Source organism: Caloenas nicobarica, chromosome 1 (genome assembly GCF_036013445.1).
Source record: "Caloenas nicobarica isolate bCalNic1 chromosome 1, bCalNic1.hap1, whole genome shotgun sequence".
Lineage (NCBI taxonomy): Eukaryota > Metazoa > Chordata > Aves > Columbiformes > Columbidae > Caloenas > Caloenas nicobarica.
The window spans coordinates 68,268,914-68,289,661 of record NC_088245.1 but is presented as its reverse complement, the minus strand read 5'-3'; the positions used below and the strand labels follow the sequence as shown (position 1 = coordinate 68,289,661).

General features: G+C 47.9%; 1 protein-coding gene across 1 annotated transcript in view; it reads right to left on the bottom strand.

Moving 5' to 3' along the window:
- Positions 1-20,748, bottom strand: part of LOC135985451 (sodium- and chloride-dependent betaine transporter-like) — a 30,446-nt gene that overhangs the window by 3,528 nt on the left and 6,170 nt on the right. The window contains exons 4-13 of the mRNA XM_065628799.1: positions 20,061-20,148; positions 18,326-18,458; positions 15,335-15,469; positions 13,044-13,147; positions 11,363-11,487; positions 10,921-11,033; positions 9,443-9,580; positions 7,900-8,002; positions 1,494-1,594; positions 240-410 (exon numbers count right to left, since the gene is read on the bottom strand). Coding sequence (XP_065484871.1) covers positions 240-410; positions 1,494-1,594; positions 7,900-8,002; positions 9,443-9,580; positions 10,921-11,033; positions 11,363-11,487; positions 13,044-13,147; positions 15,335-15,469; positions 18,326-18,458; positions 20,061-20,148 — 1,211 coding nt within the window. The remainder of the gene's footprint in view (positions 1-239; positions 411-1,493; positions 1,595-7,899; positions 8,003-9,442; positions 9,581-10,920; positions 11,034-11,362; positions 11,488-13,043; positions 13,148-15,334; positions 15,470-18,325; positions 18,459-20,060; positions 20,149-20,748) is intronic.

Sequence of the window (20,748 nt, the reverse complement as noted above, 5' to 3'; positions counted from 1 at the left end):
GTGGTGCAACATCTCATGGAAGACTCTGGACATTCGATGATCACCCTGTGAGCCATACTGAGACTCTCCAAGTCCTCCAAATTGCCAAGAAGACCTACAGGGAATTCTGGGGAAGGGCCACTGTCACCCTCCCTTGCCTTAGAGAAGAAATGTGGCATGTACGTCTTCCCTGGGGGCCCTTCCCATGAGCCATCTGGGGGCAGCAGCAGCAACTTGCCCGGTGACCACAATCCCCATACCTGCTTCAGGGGTCCCTTGGTTTTCAGGAGGATGAAGATGGCGTAGAGAGGAATGCAGACCATGGAGGAGAGTGCCATCAGCCAGCCCACCACGTAGCCCCAGGGTGGGTACACGTAGGTATTGTTGTATTTCAAGGGTGTGTACTTGATCAGGGAAAACAGGAAGACGGCCTGAGGAGCAGGAAAAAAGACACAGCCAGAGCAAAGGGAGCAGCCAAGCTGGGCCACCTGGCCACTCTGCAGGCACCAGCTGGGTGGCAATGAGTGTGCTGTCTCACATGAGCTAGTGTGGACCTTGCTTGCTGCAGCGAGGCAGAGCTTGGTACATGCCAACTGGACAAGGAGTTATCTCAGAGACAGGGCCAGGCTTCTCCACAGTGTAAAGCCTTTGGGTTTCCTAAGGGTTCAACCTAAGCAAAGCCAGCAGCAGCTTTGAGGGTCTAGCAACACTGAGACTGCAATTTATCTATATCAAAGGCAGGAATTAGTGCTGTCCCTAGCGGAAGCTGTCCAGAAGTACCACACAGGCACAGCTTTACCCCTGTTGGGGCTCTTTAGCCACAGAGCTCTCAGATGATTTGGGCTTCATCAAGGTTGGCTTGAAAATTTCACTGATATTCAACTCCTGCTGGAGCCTGAAGACAAAGGACTAGAAATCTTTTGTAAGCTGAAGCTATAGATCCCATCTGTGTTTCAGCTGAAATCAAAGAAAACAACTCTAAACATCAAATGAAGGAGCAGAATTTGGCTCAGAAATCATGTAAAAGTCAGTGGAGCAAGACTGGACATAAATTCAAAACAGGCAAGAACTTGCCTGACTTAGGGTGCATTTTCTTTAAACACAGTTATCACAGAAGTTTTAAAAGATATTTAATAACATAGCAAATGGCCACGGGAAGATATTTCTGAACCACGGGAGATCACAGGAACACAGGCTGAAGCAAGCCTTTCAGAACAGTGTAATTCTCACTGGTCTTCTATTCAAAAGTAATTTGATCAAACCTCTCCAGACTTTGAGGATACATTTCCCTTTGCCTTCATGGTAAACAAGTGGCTTTTCAGGCTCGATTAATTTTTTAGACAAAAGATAAGGTTTTACAAAGGAAATAAATTGCCACCTCAGCTATGGAGAAGCTTCTGTTTTTCCATAGCAGTTTGCAAAACTTACAGCAGCACCTTGAAGACAAATCAGCCTTTTCTACTGAGAACCCAAGGACCCAGAATAATACGGCATATTATCATAATTGCACTTACCAAGCACATACCCGGGGTTATCACCTGCCAGCATATCTTGATCAAGGGCCATGGCCGAAAACCAATCATGTCCTCAACGTTGTCGTAGAAGCGGTTGGCACCTTGGCCACCAGCCAGTACAGAGACAAAGTCAGACGTCAGATCATCATTGTTTCCTTCAACCACTACTCACATAAGATCCCCACTTTCTTTATCCTCAGTATTTACTCCTGGCAGAAACACCGTTATTTGAATAATATAGCAGCAGGTAACAGGCTTTTCTGGCATTGAAAAGGCTGATCTGTGGCTAAATACAGATGGAAGTTTTTAACTTCAGCCCTAAGTTATCAGAAAGGTTGACACAGAAGAAATGCCCCGTCCTTCAGAGAGCAGCCACTAAGAGCTGGCGAGGACTGGCACAAGGCAAGGAGGGGTGCCTGGTTTACAGGTCAGCAAGGGAAAGCTCTTGTAGGTCGAGCACATGGGACTGTGTGAACCCAGAGTGCTAACAGGAAGAAAGAGAGTGGAGGACACCAAACAAACCCCTCTCTTTGTAACCAGATTGGCACAGCAGAGAAATCGCGTCAAGAATCCCCACTGAATTAGCCATTTCCCCTGTCATCAAGAGCCTGCTTTCCACAGAATATGTTCTTTTTGGCCTACACCCAGAAGACCTGTTAACCCACACTCTGCTGGAAACAAAATCTTTCATCTGCAAGCATTGCTGTACTGCCCAATGGGAGCTGTCCTGTGGGTGCCTGATCTCTGTCTCCTCTCATTCATTTCACTTAATAGATTATGTTGTTCACAGTAAGTGGTGCCCACCTGAATCTCATGGTGCACCAGGGCAGGATATACCTCTGAAGAGCATCTAAAAGTCCTGCCACTGGCCAGAACCTATCCATTGACTCTTCCCAACCACAAAGAGGAAATGTATGCAATGTAATGTAGAGGAGATGGCATAATGCAGATGGACTTCAGCAGACCTTGCAGTAACCTCTAGGATGTCTTAAAGGTGCAAGAGCTTAATGTTGGACAAAAAGAGATGTTAAATGAGAATAATCAAAAAGTCATTCATAAGTTGCCCTAACTTCTTTCTAACTAGAGCCAGCCAGAGGTACTATATCAGACTGCCTCAGGTGAAATTGAGTTACTATATGAAACAAAAAATGTAGCTAGCTTGTCCGTAGAAAGGGTTACCAGTTAAGCACCTCTGGGATTAAATAATGCCAAGTTTATCTTACTGATGTTTAATCACAGTGCTTAGCTGATAAAGAAGGGTTCTGTCTTTAGGGGTGTTCATCCCACTGTGAACTCAAGGTCATGCCATAGGTCCCACCTGTGAGCCCGATGAGACTGCTTTTTGCATCTTAACACCAGAAGGCTGGGCTAGGCAAAATATAAGCCTAGAGGACTGGCCACCCTTACAAGTGTTTGAGATTTGGTGACTTTTATTTTGGTTTATGTTTTTTATGTCTTAGAATTAATTTCCCATATTATGTTTCCTTTAAATATATGAATTCTACAAAAGCATTTTACGTATACTTTTCTTTTTTGTAGCTCTTTGCAATATTTTATATAGCCCATGACTAACGTTTGCAGGAAAGCTCTTTTAAACCCAGCTTTTTGAAGTATTTAGTTGGGGGACACAGTTTCTTTGAACACCTCATGATTCCCATCTTGAGTTGTGAAGTTAACAAGTAGCCTCAAGCAGAGACAACAAGCTATGGCATATCAAGGGACACGCAGCTTTGTGTGGGAGCCCAACCTACACCAGAGAAGACAGTCCTAAAACTTCCAAGATGTAAATATCATGAGGCTTCTGATAGCATTTCTGAAAATATACAGGGAATAAAAGAGAGATGGTATAAAAAAATTCTTTTGCCAAAATGCCAAAATCTCCTGCTGGGTGAAAAAAAGCAGAGAGATGTGACTCGGTGTTTAGAATATGAATGTAGCACAGTCTTTTATACCATACAGTGTTTCCACAGATACACCCCATGATGTCAGACATATGACAGATAGATTCATTCATAATGCAACTTTGTGGAAGCCAAAATTTCACCACAAATTTGGGTCTAGCATCTAGGGGAAGAGACATAGCAATTAAAGAAATACAAAGATGCTAAACGAAAAGAAAGACACAGCAGACATCCACCCTTCACTGAGAAAACAACCCAAAACTTATGTTGTTAGTTACGGTGTGCCTCCACCTGTTCTTATTCCTGCTCTCTGTAGTGCAAATATCAGGTCCTGTATTTCCATGGCCACTGTAGCAGTCAGTAGGTGAAGTGATGAAACACAATGGGACCTGACATGAATGTCCTTAGAGAGAATATGAACAGGAGGTTTTACATGTTCTGCGTTTCACAAGCAGATGAAAAAGTAATCAAGCTTAAGAAGTCATCCGTTCAATCACTCAGCATAGGCTTTTTGAGCAAATTAGAAGCTGGAGGATGTGTGCAGTCCCACTTCCTTCTCAGCACATTAGAAGGATTAGATAAAGCTCCTGCAGAGAAAGCCATAAAGATTTCCCCAAAGAGATTTTTGTTGGAATGAACAAAGATGTTTGCTGTTATCCCCTGTATCCCAAGACATATCCCAAGACAAGGAAGATGGTATGCAGGCACAGGGCAGTTATCCATGCACGCTGGTACCACTTCTCTGGTGCCGACTCATCTCATATACCATCAAAGTTCTTGCATGCTTTTCTGACAAATTGTTTTATTTTGCTACATAAATTCTTGGGAATAAATTTCACATGAACTCAACTAGATATTTCCTTACATCTTTATGTCTTGTCCTTGTGGACACCTTTCTATCTTACATAGCTTATAACAACTGCAAGTGATACTCAAACTGAAAGGGACAAAGTTGTTGGGTTTTTTTTTTAATGACAGCCAGAAACAGTGAGTTTCACAGATCTTCTCATTTGGAAGCTGTGAAAAAGCCCTCCCTTTTCAATATTTTCACCCAAGCCGCATTTATTTCCATTCACCTATTTCAAATTTCACCCACAGGGTTTCAACAGGTGATGACCCTGGCTCTGTGCCATAGTGCTAAGCTTGTATCTGCTCCCTCTCTGTCTCAGACCTGCAGCATCAACACCTGCACCAAATCCATGAAAAATGCCAGCAGCAGAGGCATTGTGGCACTGTGACAACTGGCATCCTTTGGGTACCAGGTGCACAGAGCAGGACCATTATGGTCCATAAATAAGACTGTAAGATTGCTGGTGCATCCAAGAGGATAAAGCAGACGCAGCCACCACAAGCCCAACGGGCAGGATCCAGGCAGAAAGAGGCTGCTGCTTCTGGTAGCCATGCTGCATGACAGCAAGAGAGAGATTTATACCAGCACAAAACAGATTCACCCTAGGGCCACCCACAGGTACCCGCTGGCATCAGCTTGCTTTAGCTTTGTAAACAGTACTAATGATTTCAAGCCCTGGCTCTCCTGCAGCGATGGATGCTTTTGCTTTCTCCTGGAACAGCTAATCCTAATGTGCATGCTGTGACTGCCTGGAAAATATCCTCCCTGCAGCACGTTTTGGTGGCATCATGTTGTAAATCCCAGTGTTCAAAACCCATGTCCACTTATATGAAGGCTGCCTGTCCCAAAGTGGGAGAGAGGAAAAAGGGGAGGAAAAAAACCCCAAAACAACAACAACAAAATCCTCCAGTGCTCCCCTCCAGGGAACATGATTGGCAGGTCTGATGCTGGGCAATCCTTTCACAGGCAGAGAGCAGTACGGGAGGAAATCCTCAGATCTTTGCGAGAGCAGCTGCCTGGCAGCAGAGAGGAGCTGCCAAGTGGTGGGTGGTTGGTGTATGTGCTAGGAGAGGGGGAGCTCGGAACGCATATTTGTGTTAGCAAAAATGCTGTAATTCTTCACAGTGTAAGCAAGAGGCTCAGCCCTGCCAGTTCTGAGGCTGCAGGGGAAAAAAAGGCATTAATTGGCACCACTCACTTTTTTTTTTTCCACCAAGATGCCCCACCTTGGCCCTCTGACTACATTTTGGACCAGAGTCAGTCCAATGAATGCAAAGCAGAACATAGAGAGGGTAAAATCCAGCTGTGTGGAGTGGGACAAATGAACCCATGGTGGTGAGGGAAAGGGCCATTTCTCAGTCCCCATCTGCTCTGTTCCCCTTCCAGGTTGCATCACCTCTCCTGCTGCTCATTGTCTGCCATTGCTCCTCTCCCTGAGTCATGTGAAAAGGCATGTGGCTTGTGTGACCCTAAAAATGGCAGGGAGGTTCTATACATTAAAGAATAATTCAGTTTAATGTAACTGAGCATGGTGATGATGCCCTGTCACAGATGGATGAGCATAGCGATCCCCCTGGAAATCCCACAGGGACTGGGTAGAAGGCAGTCTAAATTTAAATCTGGCCGGATCTGGTATTGCAAGCTCTCAGGTGAGCTTCCTTTGCAGGACATCTCTCTAGGTAAATCTGTCTTACAGATCTGCATCTCTTGCATTTCCTGGAGGTCAAGCCCAAACAGCTGGAGCTGCTCCCATTTCAGTAAGAGAGGAGTCCATCCAGACTAGAAACTGACTCCTGCTGTACGTGTACAGCATTTGGAGAAACTGATAACCCCTTCATCAGCAACTTCACTACAGCCAACACAGCTTCTGTAAAACAGTAAGCACCAAAGAGAGTACACAGGGACCAGCTGCTCACTGTCTTTTCCGAAACAGGATATAGGCGGCACCAAATGAAATTAGCAGGTGGCAGATTTAAAACACGGAAAAGAGAGCGACTCCTCACACAACACCTGACCAAGCCATGGACCTCCTTGCTGCAGGACTTTGTGGATGATAAATGCTTACCTGAGTCAACTGGAAAAATTAACAAAAGAGAAATAGATTTTACATCTGTCTCTGGAAACCCCTGGGCAACAAGCTGAGTATTGCATCTGGCTCCAGGACACCCAACACAAGACAGACACGGACCTGTTACAGAGTGTCCAGGGAAGGGCCATGAAAACGATCAGAGAGTTGGAACACTTCTCATATGACGAAAAGCTGAGAGAGTTGGGGTTGTTCAGCCTGGAGAAGAGGAGGCTCTGGGGAGACCTTGTTGAGGCCTTTCAATATGTAAAGGGGGCTTGTAAGAAAGATAGACACTTTTTACCAGGGCTTGTAGGGACAGGAGAAGGGGTAACAGTTTTAAACTGAGAGTAGATTTATTATAGATTGGATATAAGGAAGATATTCTTTACTATGAGGATGGTGAGAGACTGGAACAGGTTGCCCAGAGAAGTTATGGATGCACTATCACTAGAAGTGTTCAAGGTCAGGTTGAACGGGGCTTTGAGCAACCTGATCTAATGAAAGATGCCCCTGCCCATGGTGGGGGCGGCAGACTAGATGATCTTTCAAGGTTTCTTCCCGCCCAAACCATTCTATGATTTTATAATAAGTTGTTAGAAGCTGGAAGAATATTCACAGAAAGTATCATTGCTAACTTTTCTGCTACTATACTCTTCCCTGAGCATCCACTCCTGCTCTTGAAAGAGACACAACGTGATGTTCATGCTTGCAATCTTTTCCTTAGGTTAGGACAGGCACACCGCTCAGCATAGCTAGGAGCCAGAAGGTGCTCATTTGTGAGACATTGAAGACCTGGTCTAAGCTGGCATCTACCAGAGCTTTGCACAATCCTTCCAGGTACTGAGCTCTTGTACCTCTGAGAAGGTAAAGAGAGAGAGTGGCTGCTCTGCATCATACACAGCTAGAGCCTTTCCCTAAAAACCACTAACCTCGATGTGAGCTTCAGGTAGATGAACTGCAACCTGTGTGCTCAGGCACTGTTCGGCAGGGAGGAGATCTCCTGTAGGATATCATGGAATACTCTTCTTACTGCACGAGCTATCAAACAGTCAGTTTCCTTCTGATAGTTCACAAAGCTCAGTTTAATCCTGCTCCTGAGTAGTTTAGCTACAGACTTCACTGAGAGCCAAAGCAGTCCCTTCTGTTTATTTTAGGAGTGCCATCGCAGCCCATACCAACAGGAAGTGTGTATCATCACAGAAGAAACACAGAGTGAGTCTGCATCCCAGCATTTTGTGTTAAATTACCTGACAGGACTAAACTAAAGGCACAATGTAAGCAGACTACAACAGAGACCAGAGAGCAGCAGCCACTCCTCTATAGCTGATTTTCTAATTCAAAGCACAGATGGGAAGAGCAGCAAGGTAGTTCAACATGAGAAACTTTCAGAGAGGGAAAAAACGTACTTACTTTAAATGTGGAGCAATTAAGAAACATTGTGAGGAAACATAATGGAAACCAGAGACAAAAGAGAGAGTAACTATAGCATTTTTTTGCCCCTAAGGATCTTTTTTATCCACTACCACTTCTCAACCCCCCCATTCTTGCCTTGAGAAAGAGCAATACAGTTTTTTGTCCGCCACTTACCATACACCCATCCTATGCAGATAACTTCAAAAATGGCCAGGAAGAGCAGGCATGTGCCACTGGCAGCATAGTAGTCAAAGAGCTGGAAGATGTACATCCCACCCTGTTGAAGAGGTAGAGAGAGTCATGGCAGGACTATTCCATGTGAGGGAAGAATGACTGAGGCAAGCAGAATAGCAGCAGAAACACTGCACCTAGAACAGGTGGGAGTAGGAGAAGAGTCTTCTCTTGGGGCTTCCCCCAATGTGCCCCAAAGAGATAGTCAGGCCTCGTGCCAGAAAAGTATTTCATGCCCATTTTCTGACACTGCTGGACTAGGCCGATTTCTGTGTCCACAGGAGCAGAAGCCAGCTTGTTTGCTTGTTTTAAATCAGTCAGCATGTGTCCAGCATCATTTCAAAATACCATGTAGCAATGCAGAACTTTGCACCCAAGAAACTGGGATCCTGAGGATCTGGACATTCAGATACCTCATTTTAGCTGCATCCATCTTTACATATTGCTCAAGGTCCAAGCCCTGTGATGACAGAGGCATGTGGCTACTCTGTGGCCTCTACTTTTGAGCTCAGCCCTGCATAGTTGCCATCATCTACCTGTACAGGTCAGTGGATGACTCCTCTCTCATACTTTCATGCATTTTCTCAAAGAGAAAGCCCCTCCAATACAAGTCAAGTAGATGCTTTCTAATAGTGCTGAAGGGCTCTAGACACTGCCAGAGTAGCAGAACTGTTACACTTTCACCCCACCACGCATGAGGTGACATCCTGCAAGGATGGGAGTATATATGTCCATGCAAGGAAGCATGAAAAACCCATGGGAACTCTTAACACAGTTTCGCTCAAAGCTCTCTTGATCACAGTAGGAGATACCTTCACCAAATCCTTAGCCAGGATCCTGTTGGAGGATCATTCTGCAGTGCCTAAGAAGTTTAGCAGGAGTTAGCTTTCACTACACAGCACATGGAGGCAACAGAGAGGATTTCTCAGACCCCCACCCAAGCCTTCAGTATGCACACACAGCGCAGCACATCACCATGCAGGCAGAGGTGCTTGGCTATCAGCTGCAGAGCAGGGCAAACACCATGTACACAGCCTTGCACCAACCCAGCTCTGCTGCTTCTGGTCTTGGGGATCACAGGCTCCCCACTGGCTCAGGCAGGGTTACGGTGCTGCTATTACCCCCAGCCTCCCCTCCTTCTGCTCTGCTGCTTGTGGAAAGCAGACAGCAAACAATCATTGCCCTTAAAAGAGCTTCTACTCATACAGATCAGCTTGTTCTAACCACTAGGCCTGGTATTTGCACAAAGCTGTATGTCAGGCAGCCTCTCTGGGCTGTGGGACCGTCTCTTTGGAAGGCTCAGTTATGCAGCAAGTACACTAGCAACATGTAGGGTAAAAGCAGCACCAGCTGTGAGAGGCACCAGCTAATGCATTAGAAATGAAGGATAATTAACAGCATCAAAGATGAGCTTGCTGTATATATCCACTCTTCCAGAGCAGTCTAGTGCGTTTTCAGCTGTATACCCCAGCTGCTCCTTTCTTACCTCAGTGACCAGCAATAAGCCTAGCAGGTAGCATATGACTGCGATGGCCAGGATCAGAAGCTCCCGACGCCCCTTCTTCCGAAACACTTCCGGGAACATGTCAATAATAGCTGTCACCATGCTTTCCACACAGACGAACTGCAGAAGAAGACAGGTCAGAAGAAACAGTGTCTCCACTTCCCCAAGCACACATCCTCTCTCACTGTCCTTTCTTCCTCCAGCCACCCAAATTCTTTTTTTTGTTTGTTTTCTCTTTTAGTCTGTCTTGCTTCCACTGGGGGCCAGCTGCAATTGCTAGGGACACAAACATAGCTCCTCCAGAGCTGCAGACCAAAGGGGTTAAAAACACAGCCCATGTCAGGAGGTTGAACTGTGAGATGTGTGATGAATTGCCTCAAACTCAACAGGGCACGTCACTGCATAGCAGGAACAACCAAGGGATGGGGAGGCAGGGGGTAGACTGCACCCCTCGAGCGGGGTGAGGAAGCACCCGAGATGGCGCAAGGAGCCTTTATGGACAGAGGGGAGCTCCCCCTGCCGCTGTGAAACTAAGGGAGGCCAAATATCTGTGAGGGCACAGCTCAGCCCTAGCATCTCGTACAGCAGGACTGGCTGCAAAATACACCACGACTGCCTGGGACAACCCAGTAGAGTATGCAGCCAGGGGGTCCCACGGGTCAATTTCTGGGTTTTGGGGCTGACCATGGGACAGGACACCTGTCCATTGCCACATGGCTCTTGGTCCTGCAGTGTACATCACTCATGGAATATGTAAGAGAACATCAGCCACTGCTGGGACAGCATGAAGCAGAGCTGTGAGATCAGGCAGGAGGGGACCTCGACCCAGAGAAACAGAGGAAACAGACCTCATTCTCCAGGTGCAGGGACTGAAATGCTGCAAAGAAGAGCCTGAGCAGAGCAACCTGCCTGGCAGGCATTCTGGGACATCCCCTGCTTCCCTCGTGCTGGCTTGCCAAGGATGCACACTGTGCTCCACAGGGTGCTCTGCTGGGGTTTGCTCCTGGCATAATGGGTATGGGAGAGTAGGAGACGGGCATACCAGCAGGAAGAGTACACAGGGATTGCTCTGGTGAGATGCGGTTGGGAAAAAATGGCCCTATTCCCCTTGCCAGACTGCCCTGCTCTGTGCCAGGCCTCACTCCACAGTGTGCGAGGTTTCGGTGCTGGCACAGAGGTGTGAGGGGATGTAGCTGGGATGAGATGTAGCTGGGACACCCTCACATACACACAGGGAGAAGGATGCCAAACAGAGACGCCAGCATGCATAATCACTGGCCTTCCATCAGCCCTGGCTCTGAGCTCCCACACTGTGAAAGTGCTGCAGACAATGTGGAGAATGTATTTGAGATACCAGCAAAGCACATAACCACCTTACCCTTTCCCATGGCCTTGGGGAGTGCTCAAGGTGGGGACAAGCACCAGAGCATTAGACGAGGAGGAGGGTGTGTTTGCTGTACCTGGCTGTCCAGTCCCAAGAAGATCAGCATGAGGAAGAAGAGACAAGACCAGAGCTGAGACACAGGCATCATCGTTACCGCTGTTGGATACGCTATGAAAGCCAGGCCAGGACCTGCCAACAGACCACAGGATGAGCAGGAATGCTCCCCACACCGCAGCCTGCCACCACCCCCCTGCAGCACAGAGTGAGCTCAGGTACTGCTTCAGTGCTTGCTCCACCACGGCTCCACACAAAACTGAAAGCCGCATCAGGAAGCATAGTCCTGCAAACATCACTGCAGACACCTACAGTGATGTAGAATGTAGGTAACATCCCAGGCTTCATTTCAGAAAAGTCTCCTTGCTCTTCAGCCTTTCTGTTTTGCCTTGGCTCTGAAGTCTCCTGGGGAAAAAAACCCAAAAAAAACCTAAAAAACCAAAAAAAACCCCAAAACAGCCTACCTGATTCAGCCACTTCTGCAATGGGTACGCCCTGCTCTTGAGACATGAAGCCCAGCACTGAGAAAATGGCAAAGCCAGCAACGAAGCTGGTGGCACTGTTCAGGAAGCAGAGCATGATGCAGTCCCTGCAGGGGGGAGTTCAGAAAGAAATCAGTGTTTCCCACTGCAGAATGAGTCCACTTGGGATCACATCTGTACTCAGCTTCCCAAGTCAGACAGTATGGACCAAGGAACAGCAATGCTGCTCTTGAACTTCCTTAGAAGTAAAAAGCTCAGAACAAAGCAAAAAATCAGCCTACTTACCTTGTTCACTGTTCAAGAGTTATAGGACTACACCTGGCACAAAGAGAGATATAGGACACCACTAGTGGCTTTTGAATAGGATGGCACAATGATATAGGTAGGGACATGGCACCAGAAAAAGTCAGTAGAAGTCAAAAGAATAAGAAAAACAACAGAGAAAATGAAGAAGATAAATTAGAAAGGGAAGAGGTTGCAAAAGTTAACATGGCCAAGAAAAAGGAGCATCTGGAAGCATGAACACATACAGGTTCAGCAGGTCTGGTAAAACAAGGACTAATGGGTTAACAAAAATCCTCACCTGACAAGGGTTGTGTCTACAGTGTCTTAATTAACTATGGTCAAGTGGAAAGTGCTATGCCACTTGTCCTGAAATGTTTGTGCACTTGCTCCCTGTGAGTACAGGGAACCAGTCTGAGCTGGCTGGGCTGGAAACCCCACAGCCTGGGATCCTGCCTTGGGCATCCACCAGAGCTGACCCACAGCATCAGCTGCTATGGGGCAGTGTGGACACCCAGCACATTTGGGCTGGAGAGACACCCAGAACTACGCTGTCAGTCCAAGGCACATAAGGCACTAGACAAAGGTGCCAGTGCACCACTTTATTGGTGACAGATACATTTCAGGAGAGTTAGGAGAGCCAGGAGAAAGTATTAATTGCCTGACCAATAGCCATAGAAGCACCTACTGGAGAACAAAAGAGGAGAGATGATTGATGTCTCCAGAGTACCATTACATTTTCCCATCCATGCCAGAGCAATACACAAAGGAATAACAAAGCCCCTTCTCCTCAGGGCTCTGTGGAAGGTGTCAGAAATGGTCCTGATGGCTTCACTGAGCTCTGTGTCAGGCCATGGATAAAACAGATCTGTAATCCGAGGGCAAGGAAGAGGTCAGACAGACTCGATTAATCTTCTTGATAGGATCAAAATGCCACTAGCAGTACATTACCCTGACGGTATTAAAGGACTGGAGACAGGGGGCCCAGCCATCATCTTTGTACCATCTCCCCTGCCTACCAAGTGTCAGCAGAGCTGACTGTGCCACCCCTGCTCACTCACCCTTGTCAAAATAGCCCATGGTGTCTCCACAGTGGCTGGAGACACTCTCCTGTTTCATTCCTCCCCCTTCTCTAATCTCTACCATTTACAAGCTGACTGGTGAGAGGGCACTACTAAAGCTGTTTTCTGGAGCTCCTGTGTTCCCCCAGCCACTCTCCATTCCTATGCTGAGCCCTTTGCAGCTTCCACACCCTGAGCATCTCATTAGTCAAAGCAGCATGATCCAAGGTCTCCCCTGGGGACAGTGCCTGCCTCAGATGCAGCTCTGTGCTGTTTTAGCAACTTTCCAGAAGGAAACGAGGAGCCCAGGCTCCTCTTACCTGTAACAGTTGTTGGTGTATTTGTTGTAGCTGCCCAGAGCTGTCAGGCACCCCTGGCAGATGGCATAAGAGAAGAGGATCTGAGTGCCTGCATCCATCCAGACCTGGAACAAAGAAGGTCAGTGGTCTCCAGACCTGGCAACAAAATCAACAAATTGCTGCGCCCTGTCTAGCAACAACCCCTTCACCCACGCAGAACAAACCCCATGAGACAGAGAGAGACTCAGTGGAGGTAGAAACAAGGAGACCTCTCTGAAAAACGGAGCTAGGGGACTGAAAGTCCTCTAGGAAAAGTCTCCTGAGGGGACTGTATTTTCACACCCCACTCAAGGTGACACCACTTCATTTCATGCCTTTGCATGCTGGGCAGAGATGGCACCCCTGATAGCATGGCTCCAGCTGAAGTTAACACTGCAGATGTCCGTGGTCTCTACGTGGCTTAGTGGTCGCAGAACCACTGGTGAGTCACCCCAAATGAAGGCCAGCAAGTCCTTTGCATGATCAATGTGCTCCCCTACCTGCTCCCCAGTCTGATTTCTCACATGTCTGAGGCCACGGTGCAGGGTGAAGGGCAGAAAATTGCCAAGCTGAGAGACTTCAGGCCGGTGGAGTGCTGTGTACCAAGGTACTCCTTTGCTCTGGGCATTTCATGGGAAAAACTGAGTGGGCTTGTTCGCCTGTGCTCCGGCCCTCTCCCCTGTGGAGGACTCACTTCACTCCATGTATTGTGGGCTGAACTGCAGCTTCACTCTTACCCCCTCCCAGGGAAAGCCCTGAGCTGCAGGCCGGAAAACAGCCCACATTTATGTTGTCTGTGCGTTCCCCCTCACTCTCTTTTTCCTCTAGGCAGCCCCTAGCTGCAAATATCCAGGCAGCTGCAATTTGGCAGCCTTCAAAAAATCCCAGTCCAGGCATTGCTGCTTAAATTCATATCGATCTCTCACAGATAGGCACCTACATGGGAGCCCTACAGACATGGGCACACAGCATGCTTCACACCAAAGCCCCACATTCTGCTTAAACTCAGTAGCAGGATCTCTCACTCCTGCTATGCTGGGTTCCAGCAGCCTGCAAAGACCATGTCAGTTTTAGTTAGGCTGTGAAAGACAGGAAGGTTTTCAGAGAATAAGCTCTGACCCTGAATAAAACACACTCAGCCCCAGTCACCCCCTTGTTATTTATTTTGATATTAGAATGCCATTTACGTTCAGCTGGCTCTTTGCTTTCAGTGCACCGCAGATTTTTTATTGACAACACATAATTGCATCTGAAAGCCGTTTGGGGGAAGACAGCGTGTTTGGCAGCTGGTTTGGGAGCAGTTGGGGCTTTGGCCATCTGGGAAGATGCGGGAGGTAATCTGAGACTGTGGGCTAAGCATATTGCTTGACTGCCTCCAGGAAAAGATTCAGCCATGGAATAATTAGCAGCAGTGTCATTTAAATGCTCTGCTGGAGGGGTGTCTGCATTAGCCCCTCCCCGGGACAGGGAAGGCAGCCTGCACAGTGTTGCTGAGCCCACGTGGGGAAGGGATGCAACCTGCTGCTACCCAAAGGTGTCTGAGCAGACACCCCGGGAGGATCCTCCAAAGAGGGGTCCAGCCCCCTGCTCTGCACAGACCCTGAAGGTGCTGCCAACCTCCTGCCAACTCGAGCTGCCCTGTGGGTCCTGGGTTTGACTGCACCTCCTGCCCTAATCTGGACTTGCCCTCACTGAGTACACAGCATCTCCCCTGCCGGGAGCAGTTTCCATGAGCTCCAGCGAGTGTTGGCAGAGGCTGATGTGCTCATTTTGGCCAGACTCTGACCCAGGCAAGTGGGACCAGCCCCCAGGATGGGGGAAGTGAATCTGCTACGGAGCCCATGTTACCTGCATGCATTTGGTCTCTGCAAGCACAGGGGCCCCCCAGCACCCTGTGAGGGCCTTGTTGGAGCCAAAGTGCTAACCAGACCAGAAAAAATGAAAAGTGATAGATTATTCCACCCCACCTTCCTTAATTCTTTGCATTTAAGACCCAGCAAAACCGTCTGTTACATGCTGAATATTTCATATACTATTCTGTTGTTGCTGAGCCCATGAGTGGAAATGACCTAATATGCCAATATGCTGCAGACGCATGAGGAAAAAGGCTGTGCTGCGCAGGACTAGACCCCTTCACAGCTCTCTTAAGAAGGTCTCACTTGTTCGCCAGTCTCCCTTCAGAGAAGACAGCTAGATCCTCAGCTAGCAGCAGATCCAAGGGCCAGGGTGCTGGAAACCTTCCCATGGCCAGCACCTGCCTGATCTCCACCTACCTGTGGGTCTGAGAGCCTGGAGATATCCGGTTTCAGGTAGAAGATGATCCCTTCGGCAGCACCCGGCAGCGTGACTCCTCGCACCAGCAAGATGATCAGCATCACGTAGGGGAAGGTGGCAGTGAAGTAAACGACCTGGGGGAGCAGGGCAGTGAGAGGAGAGAGGGTCAGCGGGGAGGGGGCTGCAGGCATCATCCCATCTCATCTGCAGGCCCCCACCCCAGAAAACGTCCCTGGACTCTGCTGTTAGCTATAGCTGCTAGTGCTAGAGTAGAAGAGGGGTGGGAAATAAATTAATCAAGGTTACATCTCACCAGTGATTTTGTTAATCTACATTTTGCTCCTCACCCAAGATTCTGCCACTGGTTGCTTTGATTTGTTTTCTCTTTCCAGTCAGTGTAATTTCCCTGCTCTCAAGCTGTTCTCTTCATCTTTCTAGAGCTGCAGAAGAAACCCAGGTCTCATCCTGCCACTGAGTTTTAATGAGGAGTTATTAAAATGGTCTTATTCCGAGCAAGAGTTTTTCAAATTAAATAGCAATTTTTGCTGCCCAATTTGAGACATCTCTGAGGGGTCTCGTTTCCAGGGGTGCTCATGCAGTTTCAGTGCCTTTGAGCTCACAGGTAAAAAACAGGGGCATCTCAAAGCCTTTAAAGAAAATGTAGACCATTATTTATGTTAAACCTTATTTTCACTTATCCTTGCGTGTGATGAAAATAAAAACTACAGTAGAATTAATTATCTCTAATCCATTGCCTAATGTAACATATTTTTTTCTGCTTGCAAAATATCCGTGAGCAAGTTGTAACTTCCTAACATTTATTCATTATTAAAATTCATGCAAGTAATGTGAAAGCTTGTTTACTCTATGGATTCATAGTGAGGGGCCTAAAATGATGTTTTTTCTGCTTTCTGATAATTGGTCAAATAAGTCACAGAACGTGGCACTTTTATGTTGCCCAATTGAATGAGAACACGAGCACTTTTGGCACAAGTACTAAAATCTACCTTCAGAAATCACTTCTGGGAAACATTTATACACATCAGCTGAATGCATTAGGAAAGGAAACATGAAAAGAACACAAGAGCAGGCAAAATTAAGAAAAGAAAAAGGCTTTTAAAGAAAACAAGTATTTACGGAGTTATTTGAAATTATTTTCCTGAGGTCACTATTGTTTCTTTAAGTTCGGACTCCTTAAATCACAGAAGTGTAAACACAGGGGTCTGGCAGCGTTATCCGATCAGAGCAGCCTTTCAGTCAAGCACAACATCCTGTTTACTCCATTAAATGAAATTATGCACCTACTCAGAATTCCTGGGACCTCTCTACTGCTTATCCTAATACATAGTCAGCAAGGAGAAGGAAGGAGCTGACTGTTTTGATAGTGCTCCTGTAAAACTCAAAATGGCTACCTGCAGAGAAGACAACTGGCCTGCCTGACCTGTGGTATGTCTCAGGACAGAAAAACCCACCCTGCGTTGCTCCACCATGTCCATAACATCTGGCTGGTAAAAAGTAAGCCCTGTATCCTAAAACTTGTAATGGAAATATCTTCTGTGGTGCCAGGAAAACTGTTCCAGCTACTGCCTGTAATCACTGTCTCCTCTCACTTTGTGGTCTGACTTTGTCAAACCCAATCAGCTCAATCATCCTGACTGAGTTTCTTTAGCTTTCTCCTTGTGCAGGCAAGCTCTGCACACTGGGTCAGCACCAAGCAAATGGGAAACTTGGTGGAGAGGGCTGAGAGCTGAAGGGAACCTGGAATGACTTGACTACACTTCCATGCAGATCAAACAGCCTCTCAGACCCAGTCTCCCAGGATCAGAATGATACCTTTCATGAGGATGGCACTGTGGTATTCAAACCAGGAAGCATCAGAGATTTAAGATTTAAAATGTGGAGCATCCCCTCTCCCTATAGATGTGGAGTCTGGTTCTTCCTCCTTGAGAAATGGTGGGCAACAGGTCAGCACCAGCAAGAGCCAGAGTCATCAGCAAAAACTGGGAGAAACTTAGTAAGCAGGGCAGGGTATTCTGTCTTGCTCTGTTAAAATGGGTGCCCAGGTGGAAGAGGGGATTTGACACTGAAATATGCATGTCTACTACGACAGGGAACATCTGCCAATACTAGAAACAGTGATTTTAAGAAAGTCTGTTGCAGAAATTGATTCCCCTGCCTTTGTTATTGGGACATCCCCTGGATACCCACAGGACCCAACCATCTTTAATGACCCACCCATCTCATTACAGACCCAGGAGGGGAGGAGGTCCTGAACAATTCAAGGCCATAGCAGTGTCCCTAACACCCACCTCAAGGCATCATACACCCGTTCACTCCAGAAGGATAACCAGTCCCCCTGATCTATGGGATCAATATCAGCAGGGAGCATTGGCTCCAGCCTCACTAGCAGAATGCAGAAAGTGACCCACCGAGCCAAAAACCACAGGGCCAGGGAGAGTAAAAAGGAGAGAGCAAAGACACCTCTCCCAGCCCAAGAGTTTTGCAGGATAAAGAAGCAGGGGAGATTCATTATCTATTCACTGATCTGGTTACAGGCAGCAGCTTGTCTGTTTCGCTCAAGTGTTCAATTATTGCCAGGGATAGGAAGTTGGCCACTGCAGGGGATCTTGTTAAAAACACCAGCAAGTCAGGCCAGGACAACACCTTAGTGAGTGGATGGTTCCCAAGGGCACTTGGAAAATATCCATCAGCCACTGTGAGTAACTGCAAGGGAAAAGGTGACCCAAGACTGCCCTCAGTTCCCAGCTCTTTCCCTGTCCTCTCCTCCTTGTTTGACCTACTCTTTTTTCTTCCTCCTACAGGTCAAACACAACTGGTGTAAATCAGTATGGCCCCACCAGGTTTTAGGTTTGACTTGGGTGCTGTGTGTCTCCTGCCTCAACTTCATGAAGAGGGAAAAGAGATGGGGAAAGAAATGTTACAAGGATACAAGGAGGCTTATGGACCAGGAGGACAATCTCCATTCCTACTTTGCCGGTGGACTTGACCCCTTTCCAGATGCAGAAGTAGCAGACGATCCACGCCAGCAGGAGACACAGAGCCAGCTCCCAGCGCACAGTGCCCAGTTTGTGAATACCATCTGTGAGCCCCAGGACTCGCTTCCTGCCAGTGTCCAGGGACAGGGAGAGAAGTATTAACACCCCGAACCCCACATATCCCTACAGACCTTCCCCATGTTACCCCATCCCAAGATTTAACAGACTATACACCACACATCTGCCCAGGGCTCTCAGCCATGAGAATCACCCCAGCTCTGCCTCGGGTTCCCCTCTCCGTCTCTCCTGCTGATGCTGCTTCAACATGCCCTGTAGCTGGCCCAAGCCCTCCCACTCTCCAAGCCCTCCCACTCTCCAAGCCCACAGTGCCAGCCCATCAGACCCACGCAACACCAGCCCCACATTGCTCCTCCACTCTGGCAGCTGCCCAGCAGACACTACCCAATCCAAAGAAGGCCACCACTGCCATCGTTGTCACCCCATGGCCACCATTCTTCCTCTGGCATCCTCATATACTATGGACAACCTATATATAAGCAAAAATGGCCTTTATGATTTCCATGCCCTTCCTTCAGCCTCATTCCTTGAAGATTCGCCATCATGAAGGTGGGCCACACAAGAGCTCAGCACTGCAACTCGTGCAGTCCCCAGAAGCCCAACCCCACACTTATGATTCCTCTATGCACCCTTCTCCAAAGCAGTCCCCTCAGGGTGCCCTTGCAATTTCTGCAGAAAACCTGAGCAATCATTTCAGAGGAGTGACAGCTCTCACTAAACAGTATGTGCAAAGAATAGGGCAGGAAAGGCTGTCCAGCCCTGTGCAGACTCTTTCTGCACCCATGGGCGCATATTATCTTCTATGTGGCCTGTGGTGGCTGCAAGGGATAAAGGACACTCAACCCTCTTAGACGCACTTTAGGAGCCATAAATGGGAAGAAAAAAATAATGTTGAAGCTGAGCCCCTGGCACCCCTCTTCTTTATGAGACCTTCCTCAGATGAGTGTGGAGGTGTAGTGTGGCCCTGGAAGATATTTCAACCTGTCCAAGCTGCAGCAATGACCCTCTCTGGGACACTGTCTGGCCTGCTGCAAGACCCTTCCCTCAGAGGTGTTTTATCACCTCCAGCCCCATGACCAAACCTTCTCAAGCCCCCCACTGGCATCTCACACATGCGCCTCAGAACCCTGCTCTCCAGGGATGAGCCTGAGCAGCCTGATGGACCACTTCCCTTAGGCACCAAGCAAGACATGGTCAGAGGAAGGGAAAAGGCAGTTTTGTCCCTTTCTGTTTCACTGTAGAGGACTGCTCAATCTGCCTTGGCCTCCTGTGCTTGCCTGCCAAGCCAACAGTAGCCTGCAACACACAACACAAGTACTTCCTGCTTGCAGCAAGTCCTCATCTTCTTTTGATGCCTCTTTCTGTGGTGACACTCACCCAAGGAACCTCAGTGACAGAAAGGGGACCTGCCTGTGCCCAGCACCCCCTGACAGGCACCCTGCCAGCAGCCTCTGGGGTGTACCTAGTCCTCATGCCCCTGGGCTCTGTGCCCATCTCTTCGGCAGCTTGGTGCACTGTGCTCCCCACGTTCGGGTCTGACGTGGCACCTCACTTGGTCCTACAGGGATGCACAGCCCTCTGCCTGGATACTCCTACAGCTGCAGCCTTTGGATGAGAGAGGAGCCTGAACAGAGGGAAAGCGGTCACATACTCCCAAAACTCAAGCATTGGGGAGGTGGCGTTCGCAGGCATGGTCCTGTTGTCCAAGCTGGAGCTATTCAGAATGTCCACACAGAGATCTACCAAAAGAAAAGGAAGCTTATGAGCCAGAGAAATTCTCCAAGGCCTCTCCATGAGGGATGCTCCTTCCCCTTTCTACCCTAACCCTCACTCTGGCAGCACACAGACCCTTCACCCCCAATATAGAGCATCTCATTAAACTCTTGCATCTCATTAAGCATCTTATTAAACTCTGGCTCTCCCCAGCTATGTATCCCAATCCAGCAGTAGCCAGAGGGCTTTGGGAAGGGGAGAGGGGAGGAAGAGAGCAATTCCCTGCCAAATGGAAAACAGATGGCTGCAAAATATGGATTATTGAGGGACAGCCACTGTGAGCAGTCAGGGTAGAAAATCCCATTCTCCTCCCATACTACACACCATCCCTGTCCATACATGTACACATACATTCACACATGCCATAGGTGCCTTCATGTTCTACTCCACCGTCCCTGACCCTGTCATATAGCATGAAATTACTAAAAACAGAGGAGATGCTGTGTATCCAAGAAACGCACCTCATCTTGCATTTGGCAAGCAAAAGACAATCCACTGGAAAAATGAGGAATCCCAGTTTGGGCTGGGAAACTTCTGCCTGTTCAGAGAATTAACATATGTGACTT